Below are 20,564 nucleotides of genomic sequence, written 5' to 3'. Positions count from 1 at the left end.
CTGTGTTCAAGATCCTTTTGGGAGAAAGAAGAGGGGAACGTGCACTGGCCATGTGTTACAACTGAGATAAAATCTAACAGCTGTTTTTAAAGGCTCAACCCCAATCCCAAGTGCTGAAAAACCAGAGGCTGAGGGAGATGTGTGAGCTTCCACCTCAGTGTTTTACTGAGACCAAGTGTTGGCGCAGATGAGGCACACGGAATACAGCTCCATTCCCTAGAAGCCATCCACAAGGTTTTCCTTGTAGACATCATCGCTGTAGACAATCTGGGTCCTCTTGTCCCGATGGCAACCCTTAGGGCTATTCTGGACAGCTGGGGAGGGAGGAAAGGATCGGTTAAGGTCTAAAGCATTGCATCTGAGCACTAGTGAGGCCAGAGGCTCAGAGTCTGACCAGCTCACTCCCGGCCTCTGGCTCTCGAAGCCCAATTTCAATGCTGCCCTCTAGCGGCCAGGATAGCCTGGCTCCCTTTAGCCCCATTAGGTGGGTGGCTGCCAACCCATCCCCGTGGCTAGGAGTGGAGGCTGTTGTTGTGGCCTGCACAGATACCATTAGGGATATTTTGTTCTTAGAACCACCCCAGATGTTATTGTTTACACAAATGAATGATGTTAACCCATTACATTTTAAAGTATTAAAATTTAAAAAATCTCTGTAGGCCTTTGCTGACATGCTAGTCATTTCTTGTTCCTTTTGTATGGAGGGCCACTCTTACTCTCAACACCCCTTTCTGCTTACCCCTTTGCCAGGAAAACCAACAGGTATAGTGGGCTATTCAGACTAAACTAAGAAATGCTACTAGACCCAACGGGAGAACCATTCTGGGTGCAGCTCTGACCCAAAGCATTCTTCCGCCAGCCTCAAGCTATTCTTTCCCCTTCTTTTTCCTCCCTAAACTGACATGTCCCTCTCTTTACCCCATCTCCAAGGATTCCATGCCTACCATTCTGGGGCTACAGTGACTCACCCCAAACCAGCCTCCATTCTCTTGGATCTCTGTACCCTGACACTGCTGATCACTCCCCTGCTTCCAAAGTTTGTGTCCTTTGGCTTTAATGGCTGCCCCTTGAATATTCCCCAAGCCCAGGCCTGGGTAACTGCCTGCCTGCGCCCCCTCCCCAAATTCAGTCTCCCTTGAGGATACTACCAATTTGCAGCCACTCTGTAACACAGAGGACTCCAACCCATGTTTTCATTCCTCACTTCGCACCCAAGTTCCAGATCTCTAATTTCAAATGTTTATAAGACCAACTACACTCCATCTCCTAATAAAGCCACGTGAGATGCCCATTTTCTTCACCAACCTCCCTCACTTCTATTTTCTTCTGCATTCCAGTTACTGCTTTGGGAGTTATTCTCAATCTTTTTCTCTCCGTTTTCTCCCACTTCTAACTGACAGAAGGCCTGATAATTCTCATTCCCATTCCCACGGCCTCCACACAGATTCAGGCCTCTATCAACTCCTCAGAATCCTGGGACGAGCAGGGAACAGGCAGGAAGGGTGAGCTGTGGGGCACAGGATGGAGGAAGAAGAATCCATTCTTACCGAGAGAGCCCCAGACAGACTTGCCAGTGGCAGCGTCCAGCATGGGCTGCTTGCGGGCAATGCTGACTTTGAGCTGTACAGACTCCACCTGGGTCCCATTGAGCTGGGGCAGAAGAGGGGAGGAGGCAAAGGATGGGGAGAAACATTGCAGACAAAGCAAAGGAGGAATTCCAACAGTTGCCACCCTAGCAACAGACTGAGGACCTGAGATTACATTTCTTGTGTGAACAGGAAGAGACTCTTTGTCAAGAGGAAATGATTTCCTCCTGGCTCCCAGTATTTTAAAGAGAAAATATGAGGATGGCAGGAGGGATGGGGAGAACAGATCTGGGAAGTCCCAACCTCAGCAACGGCCTGATCTGCTGACTCCATCTTTTCATAGGTGACGAAGGCACAGCTGGGATGAAAAGAAAACAGGGTCAGTATAGAGGGCCTATGGGCTCTTGTGAACCCAACCAAACCCAGTGCTCATAGGCCGTTGGAGATAGGCTGGTGTTCTCCCTCAAACCCAGGTCCTCCCAGGACTTATTATCTTACCCCACTGTCATCCTTACTTTCTGGGTGGGTCCATGGAGAGGTCAATGATGTTTCCAAAGGGAGAGAAGGCCCCACGAAGGAGGGTGGGCGTCATGTCCTCTCCATACACATAGAGAGTATTACCCTTCCGAGGGGCCCTGCGTTCAGGGAATGAATCCGACCCTACGGGACCAGGAGTCATAGTCATAAGACGCAATCCATTTCAGCCTCTACTTTAAGAGGCCACTTTCCTAGGACCTGCCTAAACATTTTCACTTTTCCCACTAGCCCAGATCACTCACTGCGGAAAGGGCCCTCTCGTTCTCGATCGCGGTCCCTGTCCCGATCACGGTCCCTGTCCCGATCGCGGTCCCTGTCCCGATCGCGGTCCCTGTCCCGATCACGGTCTCGATCCCGTTCTCGATCACGGTCTCTGTCCCGGTTCCGCTCACGACTGTGGTCCCGGCTGCGGCTTCGTTGGGGGGAGGTTGAGGAGCGGGCACCACCACGTTCTTCATAGCCCCAGTCAAAGCTTCGAGGGGGACCATCACCAGCCCCTGGGCCCTCTGCCTCCTCCCCATCTGGCCCCAGTTCCCGAAGCCGATCACTGGAAGACACAAAACTGGAGAAAGGCAGACAGTGAGGATCAAGGGGGCCTTTACCTCAATCTTCTAGACCCTGGAAAGACTTAACCTACTGCAGCCCCAGTTTCTTCCACTCCAGCCCAAACCTCCCATGGATACAGGCAATCACCCCTTCCCCACTCCCCCAGTTGGGACCCAGTCGTCTCTCTAGTTCTCTAACCTCTCATACAGAGATTTCCTTTGGGGGCGTCTGGACGACTGCAAAAGAAACCAGGGACAGTTAAGATGAGTCCTAGTTGCTGGCATATGGCCCCAAATATGTGTCTTCTTGCTTTTCTCATTCCCTGGGCCCCCAGGGACAGAGAACTGGGAGCCATACCTCCTGCAGATCATCATCGGCAGATATGCTTCTTTGGAACGGCTGGAAAGTGGGAACTGGCCCCTTCTCAGGGTCCTGGGAAGGTCACAGAGATCTACTTTAATGTGAGAGCAGGAGGAGGCCTAACCACGGGGCAGAAGGAGTTCCTCTTCCCTCACCCTCTTCTTGGTTTCCTCTGGCCTCTCTTTTCTCCTTTAATACCCTTGTGCATTTCTTATTTGATTATGTTTTTTTTTTTAAAGATTTTATTTATTTATTCATGAGAGACACAGAAAGAGAGAGAGGCAGAGACACAGACAGAGGGAGAAGCAGGCTCCATGGAGGGAGCCCGATGTGGGACTCGATCCCAGGTCTCCAGGATCAGGCCCTGGGCTGAAGGCGGTGCTAAACCGCTGAGCCACCCCGGCTGCCCTGATTATGTATTTTTTTAAATGATCTAACATAAAGAATATTTAGCTTGTTGAACGCTTCTCAAATCCGCTGACCTCTTCAATCTATTCAGCTTGTCAAAACAACAAAATCTAGAAGCTCGACTATGTGGTAGATCAGACCCAGAAAACATGTAAAATGAACTGAGAAGTCATTCAGTGTCTTCACTCTATAGATGAGAAATCTGAAGCTCAGACCTATAGGACAACTTGCCCGTGATTGAATAAACGCTATTTTCCCCCTATGTTCTACCTCCCTTCTGACTTGGAAGGATGCCCTCTGAAGTCAAGGGTCCCCTGAACAATCTTTTTGCTCATGCTCACCTTTAACTTCCCCTCTAGGGTTCGAGAACGCTTGAAGCCTGAGTTCTTGGTCTCAGCCTTGATGGCACTGATGGCTCCTGACTTCACTAGCTGCTTTGCCTGCTCTGTTGCCGTGGCTGTGTCCACCACAGGCTGTTCCGACAGTGCTGGAGTAGTAAGGGGAGGAGGCATTATTTTGGCCAGGCTGTGAGAAAGCTCAGTCCCACTGTGCCCACTTCCAGTCTATCCCTGTCTCCCCGGTCACTCACAGCGTTTCACACCGCCTTGGCTGGCTGTGCTGCTACTACTTTGCTTCTTCAGAGCCAGCAATGCCTTTTTCTGGGAACAAGTGAGAGGAGAGGGATTGGTGAGGGCCAGTCCCCGGCCAGGTCTTCTCCCAGGGTCCCTGGGCACCTCACTCCAGGGGATGCCTTTCTCAGAAAACAATGCAAATAGTGTTCCTGGAGTGGTACACTGAGGCAGCCCTGCCTCACACACGGTCCACTGGATCATCTATAATACCAGTAATACTTAATCTAGCCAAACCACAGTATTCAAAGGCTTTCCAGAGTCTCAGGTTTTTGAAGACAAGGAATTCAACCATGGGCCAGAGCCCCAAGATATAAGCTGCAATTAAGTATAAGCCTATATGCCTTTCTTGGGGGCTTCATCCATCCATCCCCTGTACGTTTGGCAAGGACAGACTATGACTTTGTAACAAAGGTATGCAAAAATACAAGACACAGTTCCTTCCCTCAAGAAGCTTACAGTCTATGAAACAAGATGATTAGAAGTAACTATCAAGAATGATTGTAAGAGGTGCAGACTGCTTGCTACTGTGACCAAGTAATATTATCTCATGCCAAATGGGTATTAAACTGGTCCCTGGATAGAATCTACACAAAACAGATTGAAAGAAAGGGCATTTTAGGCAAAGTAACAGGATGGCAATGATACAGAAATAAGGTGGCTTTGGGAATGCATGTCTTGGGACTAGTGAATAGTTCTATTTGACTAGAAAGGGATGCCAAGGTAAAGGCTTTGTTCTATAGACAATAGGAAACCACTTACGGGTTTTGAAAAAAAGAGTTTTGTGTTTTTAGTGGTTCATTTTAATAAGAGTGAAGGAAGCCTGTCCAAAAAAAAAAATTGAGAAACTTCTCGAGAAACCATTACAAGTGTCTACATGAACAACAAAAACTTGATCTATGAAATACACAGAAAAAAGCAAACAGAAGAAGTTGCTTCAAAGGAAGAATCAAGACTTGGCAAATGTTTAGCTTTGCAAAGTAGAGAAGTCAGAGATGAGATTTTGATTCCAAACACCTGGAAGAATTGGCTGTGGTCACCCCTATTTGGAAGGTCAAGAAAAGGAACTAAATTAGAATAGATAGGAAGGTGACAGCTGCAACCCTGGGTATCTGAGGGTGATCAGTAACAGCCTGGATAGAACTGAAAAAACAAAGTAGGAGGTTACATCCTTGGTGGTGCAAAAAGCCACGAAAAAGGAGACTGCTCCACAGCAGGATGCACAGAAGAGAAGGTGCACACCGAGACTTGGGAGAAGCCCAGCTCTATGAGGCCACGCTAAGAGGAGCTACATCTCCAGGTATGAGCTAGAAGAACCCCCCCATCCCCTCACACTCACCCCAGGTGTTCTCAACAGTGTAGAGTCTGTGAAAGGTTGGGCCACGCCCCGACACACTCCCTCACCTTTTTCTTGAGTTTGTTGAATTTCTTCTGCAGAGCCTCCTCCTCCTCGCTCAGTCCGGGGGGTATCACCAACATGGTGGCTCCTGGTTCAGGGGCAGGGCCCAAGACATCTTTCCACTGTCACCGCCCAGGGTTCACACGGGATCCCCCTGCCCCGCGCCCCTCCAGGCCTACCTACTCCTGTCTTTTGCCTCTCCCTACCCCTTGCTTCAACGAGGCTGCCGTCCAAACCCCCGCTCGTGCGGACCAACCAGCACTCCCTCTCCTCTCCGGCAATCACGGCCACCAGCGCTCTGAGGAACCAAGTGGCCCAGGCAGGAGGAAGCACCCCTTCCGTCGCCAAGACGATGGCACCAGACACCCCCTACCCCTGCTGGGGGTACGGCAGCCGCACGGTCCAAACGGCACAGGAGGCAGTGGAAGCCGCGCAGCGCTCTCACAGCAACGGAGAGGGGAAGAAGACAGAAGAGCTCGGAAAAAAGGGGCGAAGCGTGAGAAGAAGACCTTACCTGAGGGGGCGGTAACCGGGGGCCCACGGTCTCGGGCGGCGCCCGCGCTGGCGGCGGCGAGCGGGCTCACAGCGATGACGTACGAGGGGCGGGGAACGCGGTAACCAAGGCGGCCCGAGGCTACACACTTCCGCCCGGCAGTCGCCCGGCTCCAGTGAGCTTCTCCTTGGCGCTCAACGCCGCTCCCGGCAGGGGTGTGTGACGGAAGTCGCCTCCACTTCCGCCCGTTCCGGGGCGGGGCCCGCTCCTCGGCTCCTCGCTGCGCTTCCGGTCTGCCTGCTGCCGTGCCTCCGAGATGATGGACACCGAGCGACTCGGTGAGAGGGAGAGGGTGAGACGAAGGAGTAGTCGGAGGGGTGGCCCTTGGCCTCTGACCTCTGACCTTCCCTCCGTAGCGCTCCCTCCTCCAGATCCCCTGGATCTACCCCTTCGGCCGGTGGAGCTGGGATGCACAGGGCGCTGGGAGCTTCTGAATGTGCCTGGGGCTCCAGAGAGCACCGTGAGTGCCTGTAGACCCTGACATTGACCCTCCTTAGTGTTGCACCCTAGCACAAGCTCATCCTTCTCCCTGGAGCCCTGTCATCTGGGCCTGCCTTCTGCTGGACAGACCCCAGCCCGGTGGACAACATCTTGTGAAGACAGAGAAGGGAATGCTCCACATACCTTGGCTCTGAGAGCTGCTCTTTCAGATGCGGTTTTCCCCTTTGGAGTCACCTGTCTCCAAGCACCAGGGCATTGATGGCCAGCCTTCAACAAGGCCCTGACTCCCCCCTTTTCCTAAAACTGGTGTTTCTCAAACTTAAGTGTGCCTTGTAATTAGTGTATGTGTGTGTGGGATTTTTAAAAATACAAATTTCTAAACCCAATCACAGAGATGGCGAAAGTATTGTATCGTGACTTATTAGTGATCATTGCTTCAGGTAAACCAGTAGCGGGTACTTTGCCCTGTAAAACGGGACAGTTTGGAAAATATTGCTTCTGCCTGACTCTCCTAGTCGGTCTGGAAAGTCTACCATTTCTCATTTAACACAAATCCTATCATTTTCTTTTTTGCTTTTTCCATACCTAATGCCTCTCATCTTGTCCTTCACCAGCTTCCCCATGGCCTCCCGCCCTGTGCGCCAGATCTGCAGCAGGAAGCAGAGCAGTTGTTTTTGTCATCTCCAGCCTGGTTGCCTCTACATGGTGTGGAGCACTCCGTCCGGTGAGGGGTCTAGACTGGTGAGAGAGGCCCCTGAAGGAAACTGAGACAGGAGAGAAAGCAGACCTGAAAACTGTTTTCCTTTTCTGCAGAAAATGGCAGAGGAAGATGGATCCTTGGTCTCTCCTGGCCACACTGGGGGCCCCAGTGCCCTCTGACCTTCAGGCCCAAAGACACCCAAACACAGGCCAGATACTGGGCTACAAAGAGGTCAGAGGTCAGGGGCCACAGGAAGCAGGGTCGGGAAAGGGTCAAAGGCAAGCACAGCCTCACTGGGATTGTGGTCCTTTGCCTCAGGTCCTGCTGGAGAATACAAACCTATCAGCTACAACCTCCTTGTCTCTTCGCCGGCCCCCAGGGCCTATCTCCCAGTCCCTTTGGGGGAATCCAACACAGTACCCTTTCTGGCCAGGTGACTTGTGGGAATGGGATGGTAGGAGAAGGTGCCCTCAGTCTCCTGGAAAGGGTTCCCCCTATCCCGTATCACCGCACCCCACGAATCCTATTTGTCTATCTTCTCCCCAGGTGGAATGGATGAGCCCACCATAACAGATCTGAGTACTCGGGAGGAGGCTGAGGAGGAGATAGACTTTGAGCAAGGTGAGGTGGCGCCAGGATGGACCCTTGGGAGCAGGGCTGTGAGTCTGGACCCCGAGGAAGAGGGAGCCCAGGCCCATCGTTGGGCTGCTGCTTAGCCCTTCTGTGTCTTTGAGAAAATTAGGAAAAGGCATCCTTGTCATTACAGTTTTTACTGTCACCTGCTAGAAAGTTGTGCAGACTGCTTGCAACTGTAAGTAGCCCCATTTGCAACATCTGTGCTGTGAAGGGCATCTTGTAGGTTTGGGTAACATATGACTTGTGTGACACTGTGTCATAGTGCTGATTCTGTGTCTCTGTTCTTTCCTTTAGATCTTCTTACGGTTCCACCTGGCTTCAAGAAAGGTGTGGACTTTGCACCAAAGGGTGAGTTTTAGTTTTGGGATGGGGTGCAGAAGTGGTGTTCTTCTTCTGTAGAACAAAGGTAGACATCACCAGGTATCCCTTTTTACCTTGTTCCTCAGATCACTCAACTCCAGCTCCTGGCTTGCTCAGCCTCAGTCATTTGCTGGAACCTCTGGATTTGGGTGGGGGTGATGAGGATGAGACTGAGGCAGTGGGACAGCCAGGAATTCCCAGAGGGGACACTGTTTCAGCCACCCCCTGCAGTGCTTCCCTGGCCCGAGCAAGCAGCTTGGAAGACCTAGTGTTGAAGGTTGGTGGTTCTGGGCAGAGAAAGAAGGGGCCTTACTGAGGTGCTAGGGTGGGATGGGGTGGCTGGCTTGGTTGGGTCTAAGAGGAAGACTGGAGTATCTTTTGGGAGGGGTAGTAATGAATAGCTCTCTGACTGTATTTCTGTCATCCCTGCCCCTGGCTTTTGCAGGAAACATCCACAGCTATATCTCCTCCAGAGCCCCCCAAACCTGTGCCTCAGGAGCAGTGGGCGATTCCTGTGGATGTCACCTCCCCTGTTGGTGATTTCTACCGCCTCATTCCCCAGCCAGCCTTCCAGGTAGGGTGGCCCAGTCCTCACATGTTCCCCTGTCTCCTCTCCGCTGTTCTCTTCATCTCCTTTCCCCACCCAGGCCAGATGCCTTCTAGGTCAATCTTGGACCTCAGCTTGGCCTGGCCTTGCTCTGGTATCCCACAGCCACCTTGCATGCCCCAAGAGCTGGAGGCAGGAGTGCTCTTTTTCCCTTGTCCGTCCACTATCTATTTCTCTCTCCCACAGTGGTCGTTTGAGCCGGATGTGTTCCAGAAACAAGCCATTCTGCACTTGGAGCGGCACGACTCCGTCTTTGTCGCAGCTCACACATCTGCGGGGAAGACAGTTGTGGCCGAATATGCCATTGCCCTTGCGCAGAAACACATGACGCGGTACAGGTCCCCTCTGCCTTCACCAGCTGGTCCTGGGTCCTCCTGCACCCTTTCTGAGTGTCATCTCTTCCCCACCTCTTACCGGTCCTTCAGATGAGAGGTCTGGGGAGAAACTGAGATAGGGCCAGAAGTGAAGTGGGCAGGTGTGGCAGGGATAGTGGTTAGAAGAAGACCTGCATTAGCTTTGGAGGGGATTGGGCTAGAATTTCTTTTCTTTTTTTTATTTAAACTGAGTTTTCTTTCTTTTTTTTTTTCAAACTGAGTTTTTTTTTTTTTTCTTGTTTTCTTTTTTTAAAGACTTTATTTATTTATTCTTGAGAGACACACACACACAGAGGCAGATATATAGGCAGAGGGAGAAGCAGGCTCCCCACAAGGAGCCTGATGCGAGACTCGATCCTGGATCCTGGGGTCACGCCCTGAGCCGAAGGCAGAGACGCTCAACCACTGAGCCACCCAGGCGCCCCTTGGGTTAGAGTTTCTGTGGGATTGTGTCATGAAGGAGACTGTGAGGGCAGTTTGGGAGGGAGGGGGGCCACCTGAGCTCTGGCATGCCTCTGAGAGGGCTCAGGGTAGAAGAGGCGATGTTGCCCAGGAGGCTCTGGGAGAACTGACCGGCTGACTTCATGCCCTCTTCCCAGGACCATCTACACATCACCCATCAAGGCCCTGAGCAACCAGAAGTTCCGAGACTTTCGAAACACATTTGGGGATGTGGGATTGCTCACTGGGGATGTACAGCTGCACCCAGAGGCCTCCTGTCTCATTATGACAACAGAGATCCTTCGGTGAGAGATAGGCACTCAACACGGGTGGATTTTTGGTCAGGAACGTGAGGCTGCTCTGGACAGCATGTTGACTGAGAACAGGGTGGAGTCAGGAGCCACTGGGGAGTCAGCTTCTGGCCTCTTCTCCCCAGTTCCATGCTGTACAGCGGCTCAGATGTCATCCGGGACCTGGAGTGGGTCATCTTTGATGAGGTTCACTACATCAATGATGCTGAGGTGAGAGGCACGGGAGCCCCAGACTCCAGTAGTCCTCTCCTGTGGGCCTGGATCACATATCCCTAGTCCACACACCCTTGGGGACCTTACTGCCTTCTTTGCCCCCAAATGGAACCCTGTGCGCTTCCCTAGGGGCAGAAGAGCAGCCCCCTCTGAGCTGCTGGTGACTGGTCTTCTCTCTCTGTGCCCAGCGTGGGGTTGTGTGGGAGGAGGTGCTCATCATGCTCCCCGACCATGTCTCCATCATCCTACTGAGTGCTACCGTCCCCAACGCCCTCGAGTTTGCTGACTGGATCGGGTGAGATGCGTGCCCTGAGACACATGGGTGAATGGGGCTGCGGCACTCCTTGGTTGGGAGTGGGGGTGAAGACTACCACAGCAAGGAGAGTGGTCAGGTCTGTGGAATAGAGAGGAGGAAGTGGTGGGGCTGGAGTATATGTCTGACTCAGCGGCTGCCCGACCCCACTTGGGTCCAGGTCATTTTGTGTTGGGAGAAGAGATGATGGAACAGTCTTCCAGTCTGGCTCCCAGAAAAGTCTGGGTGAAGCCAGACGGGGAAGGCGGCAGGGATGTGGGGTCCTTCCTACACTGTTGCCCCTGACCTGCTGCCTTCTCCCCACACAGGCGGCTGAAACGTCGCCAGATCTATGTGATCAGCACTGTTGCCCGCCCCGTTCCCTTGGAGCATTATCTTTTCACGGGGAACAGCCCCAAGACCCAGGGGGAGCTCTTTCTGTTGCTGGACTCTCGAGGGGCCTTCCACACAAAGGGGTAAGCTGGAGATGGGGCAGAGTCAGGGCTGGGTCCACTGGGTGTGGCTGTGATCACTGACCCCCGCTATGCTTCAGGTACTATGCAGCTGTGGAGGCCAAGAAGGAGCGGATGAGCAAACATGCCCAGACCTTTGGGGCCAAACAGCCCACACATCAGGGGGGACCTGCACAGGTGAGAACTGGCAGGCTTTGTACCTGCTACCATGTGTTTCAACTCTATCCATTCTTCCCTCGTTCCCCAGGGGTTTGGACTTGAGCTTTGAGCACTGTCCGACTTGACACTGCTTTACCTCCCCTCACTTTGGCCCTGACTGGTTCAGGAACTCACCACTTCCCCCTTCGTGCCCTCTTCCCCAGGACCGAGGAGTGTACCTATCCCTTCTGGCCTCCCTTCGCACCCGCGCACAGCTGCCCGTAGTGGTGTTCACCTTCTCCCGGGGTCGCTGTGATGAGCAAGCGTCGGGCCTCACCTCTCTTGATCTCACCACGAGCTCAGAGAAGAGTGAGATTCACCTCTTCCTGCAACGCTGCCTTGCTCGCCTCCGGGGCTCTGACCGCCAGCTGCCCCAGGTGTGGATGGGGGTCTTGGGGACTGATGGGGAGAGAATTCTCCACCACCTTATTCCTGACCCTGGGTCTTGGCTCCTTGCAGGTCCTACACATGTCCGAGCTTTTGCACCGTGGCCTGGGTGTGCACCACAGCGGCATCCTGCCTATTCTTAAAGAGATCGTGGAGATGCTCTTCAGTCGAGGCCTGGTCAAGGTATCCACACTAGTAGAAGAGGAACTCTTTGGAGCACTTGTTGCTCTCTTTGGGGCTGCCCAGAGGGTGGAGGGGCAGGTCTTTAGACAAGACAGCACAGTGGCTAAGAACTCGGGCTTTGGTCCAGATTGCCTGCATGTGAATCCTGGCTGCACTACTTACTCACCATGTGACCTCAGGCAAACTCCTTAACTTTCCTGAACTTTAGCTTTCCCATCTTAAAATGGGGATGTGCCAGATCAGCACAGGCAGTATTCAGAAGAGAAACCCCTCAAATTAGCAAGTGTCTGAAAAGTTATTAGTCATCAGAAAAATGAGAATTTAAAATATTCAAAGAGAAATGACTTTACAGCTACTAGGCTGATAAAATTTAGGAAACCAGCCAATGCCAAGTGTTGCCAAAGACATCAGAGACTATAGGATTATAGGAACCCTGATAAAGGTATATAGCCAGTCTGGAGAGGACCCTGGCATTTTGAGGTAAAAAAAAATAATAGGTCCAATATACCTTTGATCCTAAATTCCATTTCTGGATATGTAGTAGAAACAAGTTTCCTGGTCTATGAGTGAAAATGTCCACTCTTCCTTTGTTGGCTCTAATTTTTGGTAGGGTGCTGGTGACACCAAGGTGCTCTCACTGGGAAAGTGAGGAGGTAATTGCCCAGGATATGCCCCACAGTGCTCTGCAGCAGTGGGAAGCAATGAATTAGGTGTAACCATAGGAAGGCTCATGGGTGTTGAAAACACTGGTGGAAAAGAACACGAGATGTGTCATTGCTTTTATTTTATTTATTATTATTATTTGAGTATCGTTGACACAATGTTTTTCACTGGTTTTGGGTATACAACATTTGGTTTCTGTTTGTATAATAGACATAACGTTTATTTGGTATGCTGTGCTCACTACGAGTGTAACACTACCTGTTACCATAACATCGCTATTATCGTGTCATTGACGGTATTCCTTTTTTTTTTTTTTTTTTTAGATTTTTATTTATTCATGAGAGACAGAGTTGGGGGTGGGTGGGCAGAGACACAGGCAGAGGGAGAAGCAGGCTTCCTGCAGGGAGCCTGACGTGGGACTTGATCCCCGGTCTCCAGGATCAGGCCCTGGGCTGAAGGCTGTGCTACACTGCTGAGCCACCCGGGCTGCCCAACAGTATTCCTTTTATGCCTGTGACTTATTCCGTTCCTAGAAGCCTGGATCTCCCCGTCCCCTTCCCCCAGTGCACCCATCACCTAACCCCTTCCCTCTGGCAACCAGCACTTTATTCTCTGTATTTATAGGTCTGAGTCTGCTCTTTGTGTGTTTCTTTATTCGTTTTGTTCTTTAGATTCCACATATGAGTGAATCATATGGTGTTTGTTTTTCTTGGTCTGACTTATTTCACTTAGCATACATTCATTTAGCATACAAACCATCCCTGTTATTACAGATGGCAAGACCTCATCTGTTGTTATGGTTATGTAATATTCCAACGCACATACCACATCTTCTTTATTCATGTGTTGATAGACACTTGGGTTGTATCCATATCTTAGCTATTATAAACATTGCTGCAATAAACATAGGGGGCATACTTTTTTCTTTTCTTTTCTTTTTTTTTTTTTGAGTCAGTGGGGAGGGGCAGAGGGGGAAAGAGAGTCTTTTTGTTTTTTTAAGATTTTATTTATTGGACAGAGAGTGGGAAAGCATAGCGGGTGGAGGGGCAAAGGGTGCTGAGCAGGGAGCCTGATGCAGGGCTTCATCCCAGGACCCTGGGATCATGATCTGAGCCAAAGGCAGACCCTTAGCTAACTGAGCCACCCAGACAGTCCCGAGAAAGAGACTCTTAAGCAGGCTCCATGCCCAGTGCAGAGCCTGATGTGGGGCTGACACAGGGCTCAATCTCATAACTCTGAGATTGTGACCTGAGCCAAAACTGAGTTGGACACTTAACCAACTGAGCCACTCAAGCTCCCTATCATGTCTTTTTTTTTTTTTTTTAAAGATTTTATTTATTTATTCATGAGAGATAGAGAGAGAGAGAAGCAGAGACATAGGCAGAGGGAGAAGCAGGCTCTATGCAGGGAGCCTGATATGGGACTCGATCCAGGGACTCCAGGATCACGCTCTGGGCCGAAGGCAGGCGCTAAACCACTGAGCCACCCAGGGATCCCCTATCATGTCTTTTTGAATCAGGGCGTAACTAACTGCCTTGGACGTGGATTGTAAATTCATGCACTCAAAAGATAATCTGTGAAAATATATTGACACAAAAAGATACTCTAAATATATTGGGATGATTAATGGTGGGGACATAGGAGTGAGATATGGGGGTTACACAAAAGAAGTAGATGAATAGATAAAATAAGGAAAATGACAGCACTTGCACTCTAGATTTGCCATGAGAGTTATTTATTTTTTTTAAAATTTTTAATCTTTTTATGATAGTCACAGAGAGAGAGAGAGAGAGAGAGGCAGAGACATAGGCAGAGGGAGAAGCAGGCTCCATGCACCGGGAGCCCGACGTGGGACTCGATCCCGGGTCTCCAGGATCGCGCCCTGGGCCAAAGGCAGGCGCCAAACCGCTGCGCCACCCAGGGATCCCTGCCATGAGAGTTAAATGAGATCCTGCAAGTTAACCGTCTGGGACCACACCTGGTGGTCCCATGCCCAGGGCTGGGCATCTGTGTGCAGCCCCTTTGCTGAACCTCTCTTCCCCCATCCCAGGTCTTATTTGCCACAGAGACCTTTGCCATGGGTGTAAATATGCCTGCCCGAACGGTGGTGTTTGACTCCATGCGGAAGCACGACGGGTCTACCTTCCGGGATCTGCTCCCTGGAGAGTATGTGCAGATGGCAGGCCGTGCAGGCCGGAGGGGCCTGGATCCCACAGGCACTGTCATCCTGCTCTGCAAGGGCCGTGTGCCTGAGATGGCAGACCTGCACCGCATGATGATGGTGAGCCGGCCAAGGTGGTGGCATGAGGCTGAGCTGGGACATCACCAGCTCTGGGGACCTGCTGGATTCTCTCTTCCAGCCCTCTTCCCCCTCCTTGCTTTCCACAGTTGATCCCTGAACAGTGTAGTGTTAGGGGCGCCTACCTCCTGCACAGTCATATATCCACATATAACTTTTGACCCCTGAAAAACTTAATAGCCTATACTGTTGGCCAGAAGCCTTACCAATAACACATGATTAATACCTACTTGTGTGTTATATATGTATTCTCTGTTTTATTCTTGAAATAAATCTGGGGATAAGAAAATGTTATAAAGGAAATTATGAGAGAAAATGCAGGACTGTATGGCATTTATTGAAACAAAATCCGTGTGTAAGTAGACCCACAAAGTTCAAACACATGGTGTTCAAGGGTCAGCCATTTTTTTCTTTTGCCTGGGAGAAACCAAGGTCAGAGTGAGCAAATCTGAGGTTTAGACTGAATCTTACCTCCTTTAGTCTTTTGTCACTGTGAAGACAGAGCTAGGTAGAGCCTTTGAGGGCCTATCAAGTTTTGTTCCTTTATTTTGCAGAGGTGGTGAGGAAGCAATTTGTCTAGGGTTTCATGGTTGCAGGGCAGGGACTGGATCTGCTGGGACTAGAGCTGGTCCCCAGAGGGCTGGCTGGGGGCCTCCCCCCACCCCCTCCAGTCTCACTGACTTCTCTGACTTGACCCAGGGGAAGCCATCACAGTTGCAGTCCCAGTTCCGACTCACGTACACCATGATCCTGAACCTGCTGCGGGTGGACGCCCTCAGGGTGGAAGACATGATGAAGAGAAGCTTTTCCGAGTTTCCGTCCCGCAAGGACAGCAAGGTGAGGAGATTGGGATGACCAGTATACTGGGCAGGCTGTTGGGACGAGGGAAGCCAGGCTGGGAAGGGGCAGGCACCTAGAGACTGGGGGTGCAGGCAGGGAGGGTGGCACACTAGGCCTGGGGACTGTCCTTTCACACTTCCCCCCACTTCCACCCAGGCCCATGAACAGGCTCTAGATGAACTGACCAAGAGACTAGGGGCCTTGGAGGAACCTGACACGACTGGCCAACTGGTTGACCTGTCTGAGTATTATGGCTGGGGGGAGGAACTGACAGAGACCCGGAGCTTGATCCAGGTGAGTGGGTGTTGGAGGCATGATGGAGGGAGGAGAGAATGAGACACTCTGGGTGCTCCTGAACCTAGGCCCGGCCTAGTCCCTGTGATGTCCGTATGATGCCTCCTCCGCTCTCTACTCTTTAGCGACGCATCATGGAGTCTGTGAATGGGCTCAAGTCTCTCTCAGCGGGAAGGGTGGTGGTTGTGAAGAATCAGGAGTATCACAACACATTGGGTGTGATCCTGCAGGTGAGGGCAGTGGAAACTTGGACCCCAGAGGGAAGGAGGGAGAAAGGAGGGAGTGGGGGGAGACCCTATCTCCATCTTCCCCAGTTGGCTGTGGTGGTTATAGTCACAGTGGTACACTCACATCCCCTGTTGCTCTCCTTTCCTGTTGCTACCACTTTGTGCCTACCTCCTTGTCCTTTCCTGAAGACTGTTCTGATGGGCTTGGTTACCAGTCCATCCTGGTGGGCTTTGCAGTTGCTCTGTGTCCCTGCCTGAGGGTGGGGACCTGCTCTCCATCTTTGATGTCTACTCCTCACATTGCCCTGGCCTGGCCTCCCCACCTGCCCTAGGTCTCCTCGAATTCTGCCAGCAGGGTATTTACAACCCTGGTCCTGTGTGATAAACCGGTGTCTGAGGACCCACAGGAGAGGGCGCCAGCCACCCCTGATGTGCCATACCCGGATGACCTTGTGGGATTCAAGCTGTTCCTGCCTGAAGGTGAGCATGGGGCAGATGTCCAAGTTCCTGACAGCAGTGTGGAAAGGATGCCTGGGTCCAGGGTATTGTTTGACTCTGCTCTCCCCTTTGCACAGGGCCCTGTGACCACACAGTGGCCAAGCTCCAGCCCGGAGATGTAGCCACTATCACCACCAAGGTGCTCCGAGTGAATGGGGAGAAGATCTTGGAGGACTTCAGCAAGAGGCAGCAACCAAAATTCAAGTCAGAGATTCTGGAGAGATCTTTTTTTCTTGGGAGGGACTATGTAACAGGGTATGGGGAGGTGTGGTTGGGGCGTCAGGGGCTTCTGTGGAAGAAAAGACTCTGCCCTAGGTCTCAAGACTTTGCTCCTTCCTCAGGAAGGATCCTCCCATTGCAGCCGTGACCACTGCTGTCCAGGAACTGCTGCGTCTGGCTCAGGCCTACCCAGCAGGACCCCCGACCCTTGACCCTGTCAATGACCTGCAGCTCAAGGATGTGTCTGTGGTAGAGGGGGGGCTCCGGGCCCGGAAGCTGGAGGAGCTGATCTGGGGGGCTCAGTGTGTGCACAGCCCCCGTTTCTCTGCCCAGGTAGGTCCTGAATGCCAGCTCCCAAGTTGAGAAGTGGGGGCTGTGGTTCCCTTCTGGTCCCCTGTAGACCGGCCAGCCCCATCTCTGCCCTTGTCCTCCATGCCACCTCACCTTGCGGCATGAGGAAGGCTTACGTGCTTCTGCTGGTGGCTGTCTGCAGTACGTGAAGCTGCGAGAGCGAATGCAGATACAGAAGGAGATGGAGCGCCTGCGCTTCCTGCTGTCAGATCAATCACTGCTGCTGCTCCCAGAATATCATCAGCGAGTAGAGGTGGGAGGGGTACTGGGGGCGGGAGGGGGGGTTGGCTAGCGAGGGAGAAGATAGCAGGCTCCCAACACCCACCGTCTTTCTTCAGGTGCTCCGAACCCTGGGTTACGTAGATGAGGCGGGCACCGTGAAGCTGGCAGGGAGGGTGGCTTGCGCCATGAGCAGCCATGAGCTGCTCCTCACTGAGCTCATGTTTGACAATGCTCTGAGTGCCCTGCGGCCAGAGGAGATTGCAGCCCTACTCTCCGGCCTGGTCTGCCAGAGCCCTGGGGACCCTGGGGAGCAGCTCCCAAGTACCCTCAAACAGGTATGGGACACCCACCCCACTTCCTCTCCTTTGGCTGTGGCATTCCTGAGCCCCACCCCCACAAGTTCTCCAAGTGACCCCCCTCTAGCCCTGTGAAGTGCCCCTAAGAGCTGGAATGCCTTCTTCCTTATCTGGGCTACCCTGCTCCTGGAGAAGGAAGGCAGGGCCTGAGCCTCTTATTCTGACATCTGCAGGGAGTGGAACGTGTCCGGGCTGTGGCCAGGCGGATCGGTGAGGTCCAGGTGGCCTGTGGCCTGAACCAGACAGTGGAGGAATTTGTCGGGGAGCTGAATTTTGGGCTGGTTGAGGTTGTGTACGAGTGGGCCCGTGGCATGGTGAGTGACTGGGGTTTTGTGGGTGGCTGGTTGGGGAGAGGCTGCCCAGGTCTATCTACCACATTCTTGCTTCCCCCACAGCCCTTTTCCGAGTTGGCGGGGCTGTCAGGGACCCCTGAGGGCCTGGTGGTCCGCTGCATCCAGCGCCTGGCTGAGATGTGTCGCTCGCTGAGGGGGGCAGCCCGCCTGGTAGGTGAGCCTGTGCTAGGTGCCAAGATGGAGACGGCAGCTACCCTGCTACGGAGGGACATCGTCTTTGCTGCCAGCCTGTACACTCAGTGAATGCTGTCTGTGTAAAAATGTAGTAATAAAATAGCAAACCCCTGCCTGTCCTTAAGGTGTTGGGCAGGGATGACTCAGGCAAAAGACACAGCAAGAAAAAAAAGAAGACACAGCAAGAACCACCTAGAAATATGCTTTTATCTGTGCACATGGAGACAGGACCAGCCCCTTTGAAGTTTCAGTCCTTGGGGGAAGGTGTCTTGGGGGGTGATGGGAGGTCCTGGGTCATGGCTTCCACATACCACGTGGGCAGGAAGGCATAGGGTGCATCTTGATGTTTAGACACCGTGACTGGGCTGCCAGGCTCCCAGGAGAAGAGATGGACAAGCCTAAGGGGCACATGGGGTCACAGGTTGAGGGCTGGAGGAGAGCTCCGGAGACCCAGAAGGCAGGGGCAGAGATGAATGCCTCACCTGGGGTCATCCTGGACAACTGTGTTCTGGGCAAAGCTAAGGAAGGCAGCACAGAAGTTCATGCACACGGAGGGATTCCAGCCATCACGGTCATTCTGGAGGGCCGAGGAGGAGGTGGAAGGCAGGTGGTGAGGGGGAAGACAGGAAAGGGGAAGGCGGACTGCTGCCCCGCATAGTGGACCTGTGGTCTGGGTGCGGGGGACGCTGGTGGGAGCTGCAGCACCACTGCCTTACCCTGACATACTCGAACATTTCCATGGTAGGAAAGGTCTTGAGGGAACAGATGAAACCTTCTGGGTTACGGAAGCCAGCAACGACATTTGGGACCCCCAGAAGGAATGACTGAGCCCACCATTTTAGGAGCTTATGTCTGTCAGGAAAGGCAAGGGGTCAGTAGGGCCCTCCCCCCACTCCCCAGCTTCTCCCTCTTCCCCCCGCCCCCATCCCTTTTCCAGCTGTGTGCTCTAGGCTCTCCTCCTACCCACCCCCACCCTGAACCTGTAGAAGCTCCTCCAGTGGCCAGGCCTGTGCATCTCTTTCGCGGTCTTGAGCTCCACATAGCAGGTGGGGGGCTGTGTGGATGGGGCCTGGGGGTCTGTGCAGTCTACCTCCCCTGAGAAGAGCAGAGGGTGGTTTCCCAGGCGGCTTCGTAGCACAGAGCAGAAGGCCACATTGGTGTTAACATCCCCAGACGGGTCTGGGGAGCTTTCAGGTTTGTCTGCACAAGGAGAAGCAGCAACAAGGGAGGGGACTTTCAATCTCTGGGGAAGGGGGAGAGGGCTCCAGAGCAGACGCAACTCTCACCTGCACACATGTACTGCTCAAACTTGTACCCCATGTACATGAGCTCCCGGAGGAGGGGTGGCCGGGCGAGCCTCTGGGCCCGAGCTGCTGGTGTCTCTACCTCACTCAGATATAGTGTCCCCTGGAAGCGGGAAGCTGCCAGCTGCCAGCCTTCCTGCTGCTCATACGGTGTCGTCAGCAATTTTGTCAGGTGCCCCCGCCATGTCACTATGGCCCCTGCTAGCCAGCCTGGACCCCTGAGGGAGGAGTGAGAAGCATTAGCTCAGGTGATTTTCCCAAAGAGCCTAGGTTCCTTCTAAAGACCGAACTCACTCCAGCTTTGGCTCTCCTAATTTTAGAGAGTGGGTGCAGGTCTCCAGATCTACATGTGTGCTTGCTTTGCTCACCCCTCCAGCTGGCCTCGGTGATCCAGGAGCCAGCGAAGCAGGTGGTCCAGCCCTTCTCGGACCTCCTCATCCCTGGGCTGGTATCGATCAGGGTATCCATCTCTGAGGTCAAATTTGGGGCCTTGGCCATAGGTAGGGGGTGGGCTGTAGTAGCGCAAGGCGTGAGCATCCCCGTGGTACTGGCGTTGTGCATCCAGGGAGAAGCAGCCCAGCTCGGAAGGGCGCCGGTAGAAAGGAAAGGGGCCAGAGTAGAGGGCAGGGTCTGTGGGCAGCGAGAGTGCCGGGCGCGCGAGTTTGTTCCGAGGCTCGGCTACATCTGCCTCCTCCGCTCTTCTCTTGGTCTCTCTGCCATCCATGAGGTCCTGAGAGCTGGGGCCTAGGGAGTTATCCTTTTACGGAGGAGGCCCGGGAAAGGGGGACTCTGGGTCTGGACTAAGCGAGCCTCCCGACGGCCAGGCTCTGGCCCCGAGCACAAACAAGACAGCCGCGCAGCCCACCCCTCCTCTTGCCCTGCGCCCCGCTGCCGACGCCTCAAACGCGGTGGGGGCTGGGGAAGGCTTGTCCGGGCGCAGATCACCGACCCGCAGGCCTCAAAGCCCGCCTCCTCCACGGAGCGGAGACGTCACGCCGGTGCGTCCAGGAGTCGGGAGGCGCGCAAAGGTGGTGTCCGCGCTCCGAGTCGCGCTCAGCGACAGACGCGGGGGCGCGCTTCCCCCGGGAGCTCGCGCTCCGCCCGCCGCCCACGCGCTCCCGGCCCCCGCA

At 53.2% G+C, this 20,564-nt stretch overlaps 3 protein-coding genes across 5 annotated transcripts; 1 reads left to right on the top strand and 2 right to left on the bottom strand.

Annotated features, from left to right (window-relative positions):
* Position 1: 1 nt before the first annotated feature.
* On the bottom strand, positions 2–6,136 carry NELFE (negative elongation factor complex member E). Of its 3 annotated transcripts, none has more exons than XM_077904619.1 (12): positions 5,980–6,112; positions 5,672–5,763; positions 5,471–5,553; positions 4,027–4,096; positions 3,779–3,924; positions 3,027–3,101; positions 2,868–2,905; positions 2,366–2,685; positions 2,102–2,246; positions 1,890–1,944; positions 1,548–1,650; positions 2–314 (listed from the first exon to the last, which is right to left on the bottom strand). In XM_077904619.1, exons 3-12 carry the CDS (start codon positions 5,543–5,545, stop codon positions 217–219), a joined length of 1,125 nt encoding a protein of 374 aa, XP_077760745.1. In that variant the 5' UTR covers positions 5,546–5,553; positions 5,672–5,763; positions 5,980–6,112; the 3' UTR covers positions 2–216. The 3 variants fall into 3 exon arrangements, with proteins under 3 accessions (XP_077760745.1, XP_077760746.1, XP_077760744.1); XM_077904620.1 differs by having other exon boundaries at positions 5,645–5,763; positions 5,980–6,101; XM_077904618.1 differs by lacking the exon at positions 5,672–5,763 and having other exon boundaries at positions 5,980–6,136.
* Positions 6,137–6,140: 4 nt separating this feature from the next.
* On the top strand, positions 6,141–18,241 carry SKIC2 (SKI2 subunit of superkiller complex). Its single transcript, XM_077904603.1, has 28 exons — positions 6,141–6,296; positions 6,375–6,478; positions 7,074–7,183; positions 7,273–7,390; positions 7,478–7,592; positions 7,706–7,780; positions 8,090–8,143; positions 8,242–8,432; positions 8,601–8,729; positions 8,949–9,094; positions 9,736–9,882; positions 10,014–10,098; positions 10,290–10,396; positions 10,723–10,869; positions 10,947–11,043; positions 11,229–11,441; positions 11,524–11,634; positions 14,348–14,578; positions 15,296–15,433; positions 15,593–15,730; positions 15,856–15,960; positions 16,290–16,437; positions 16,533–16,659; positions 16,797–17,007; positions 17,168–17,278; positions 17,364–17,582; positions 17,777–17,917; positions 17,999–18,241. Exons 1-28 carry the CDS (start codon positions 6,275–6,277, stop codon positions 18,197–18,199), a joined length of 3,741 nt encoding a protein of 1,246 aa, XP_077760729.1. The 5' UTR covers positions 6,141–6,274; the 3' UTR covers positions 18,200–18,241.
* Positions 18,242–18,316: 75 nt separating this feature from the next.
* DXO (decapping exoribonuclease) lies at positions 18,317–20,559 on the bottom strand. The gene is made up of 6 exons (XM_077904617.1): positions 19,803–20,559; positions 19,417–19,652; positions 19,111–19,330; positions 18,847–18,982; positions 18,613–18,707; positions 18,317–18,528 (listed from the first exon to the last, which is right to left on the bottom strand). Exons 1-6 carry the CDS (start codon positions 20,156–20,158, stop codon positions 18,378–18,380), a joined length of 1,194 nt encoding a protein of 397 aa, XP_077760743.1. The 5' UTR covers positions 20,159–20,559; the 3' UTR covers positions 18,317–18,377.
* Positions 20,560–20,564: the final 5 nt, after the last annotated feature.

Source organism: Canis aureus, chromosome 7, assembly GCF_053574225.1.
Source record: "Canis aureus isolate CA01 chromosome 7, VMU_Caureus_v.1.0, whole genome shotgun sequence".
NCBI lineage: Eukaryota > Metazoa > Chordata > Mammalia > Carnivora > Canidae > Canis > Canis aureus.
This window is presented reverse-complemented; position numbering and strand designations above follow the sequence as displayed.

Coding starts and splice junctions, on each gene's coding strand:
- DXO (XM_077904617.1), bottom strand. CDS start 20,158: ATGGATGGCAGAGAGACCAAGAGAAGAGCGGAGGAGGCAGATGTAGCC. Junction 19,653..19,802: donor CACCGAGGCCAGCTGGAGGG/GTGAGCAAAGCA, acceptor CTCCTCCCTCAG/GGGTCCAGGCTGGCTAGCAG. Junction 18,529..18,612: donor GTTGTCCAGGATGACCCCAG/GTGAGGCATTCA, acceptor TGTGCCCCTTAG/GCTTGTCCATCTCTTCTCCT.
- NELFE (XM_077904618.1), bottom strand. CDS start 5,545: ATGTTGGTGATACCCCCCGGACTGAGCGAGGAGGAGGAGGCTCTGCAG. Junction 1,945..2,101: donor TCCATGGACCCACCCAGAAA/GTAAGGATGACA, acceptor TTTTCATCCCAG/CTGTGCCTTCGTCACCTATG. Junction 1,651..1,889: donor CAGATCAGGCCGTTGCTGAG/GTTGGGACTTCC, acceptor CTTCTGCCCCAG/CTCAATGGGACCCAGGTGGA.
- SKIC2 (XM_077904603.1), top strand. CDS start 6,275: ATGATGGACACCGAGCGACTCG. Junction 9,883..10,013: donor ATGACAACAGAGATCCTTCG/GTGAGAGATAGG, acceptor TCTTCTCCCCAG/TTCCATGCTGTACAGCGGCT. Junction 14,579..15,295: donor ACCTGCACCGCATGATGATG/GTGAGCCGGCCA, acceptor GACTTGACCCAG/GGGAAGCCATCACAGTTGCA.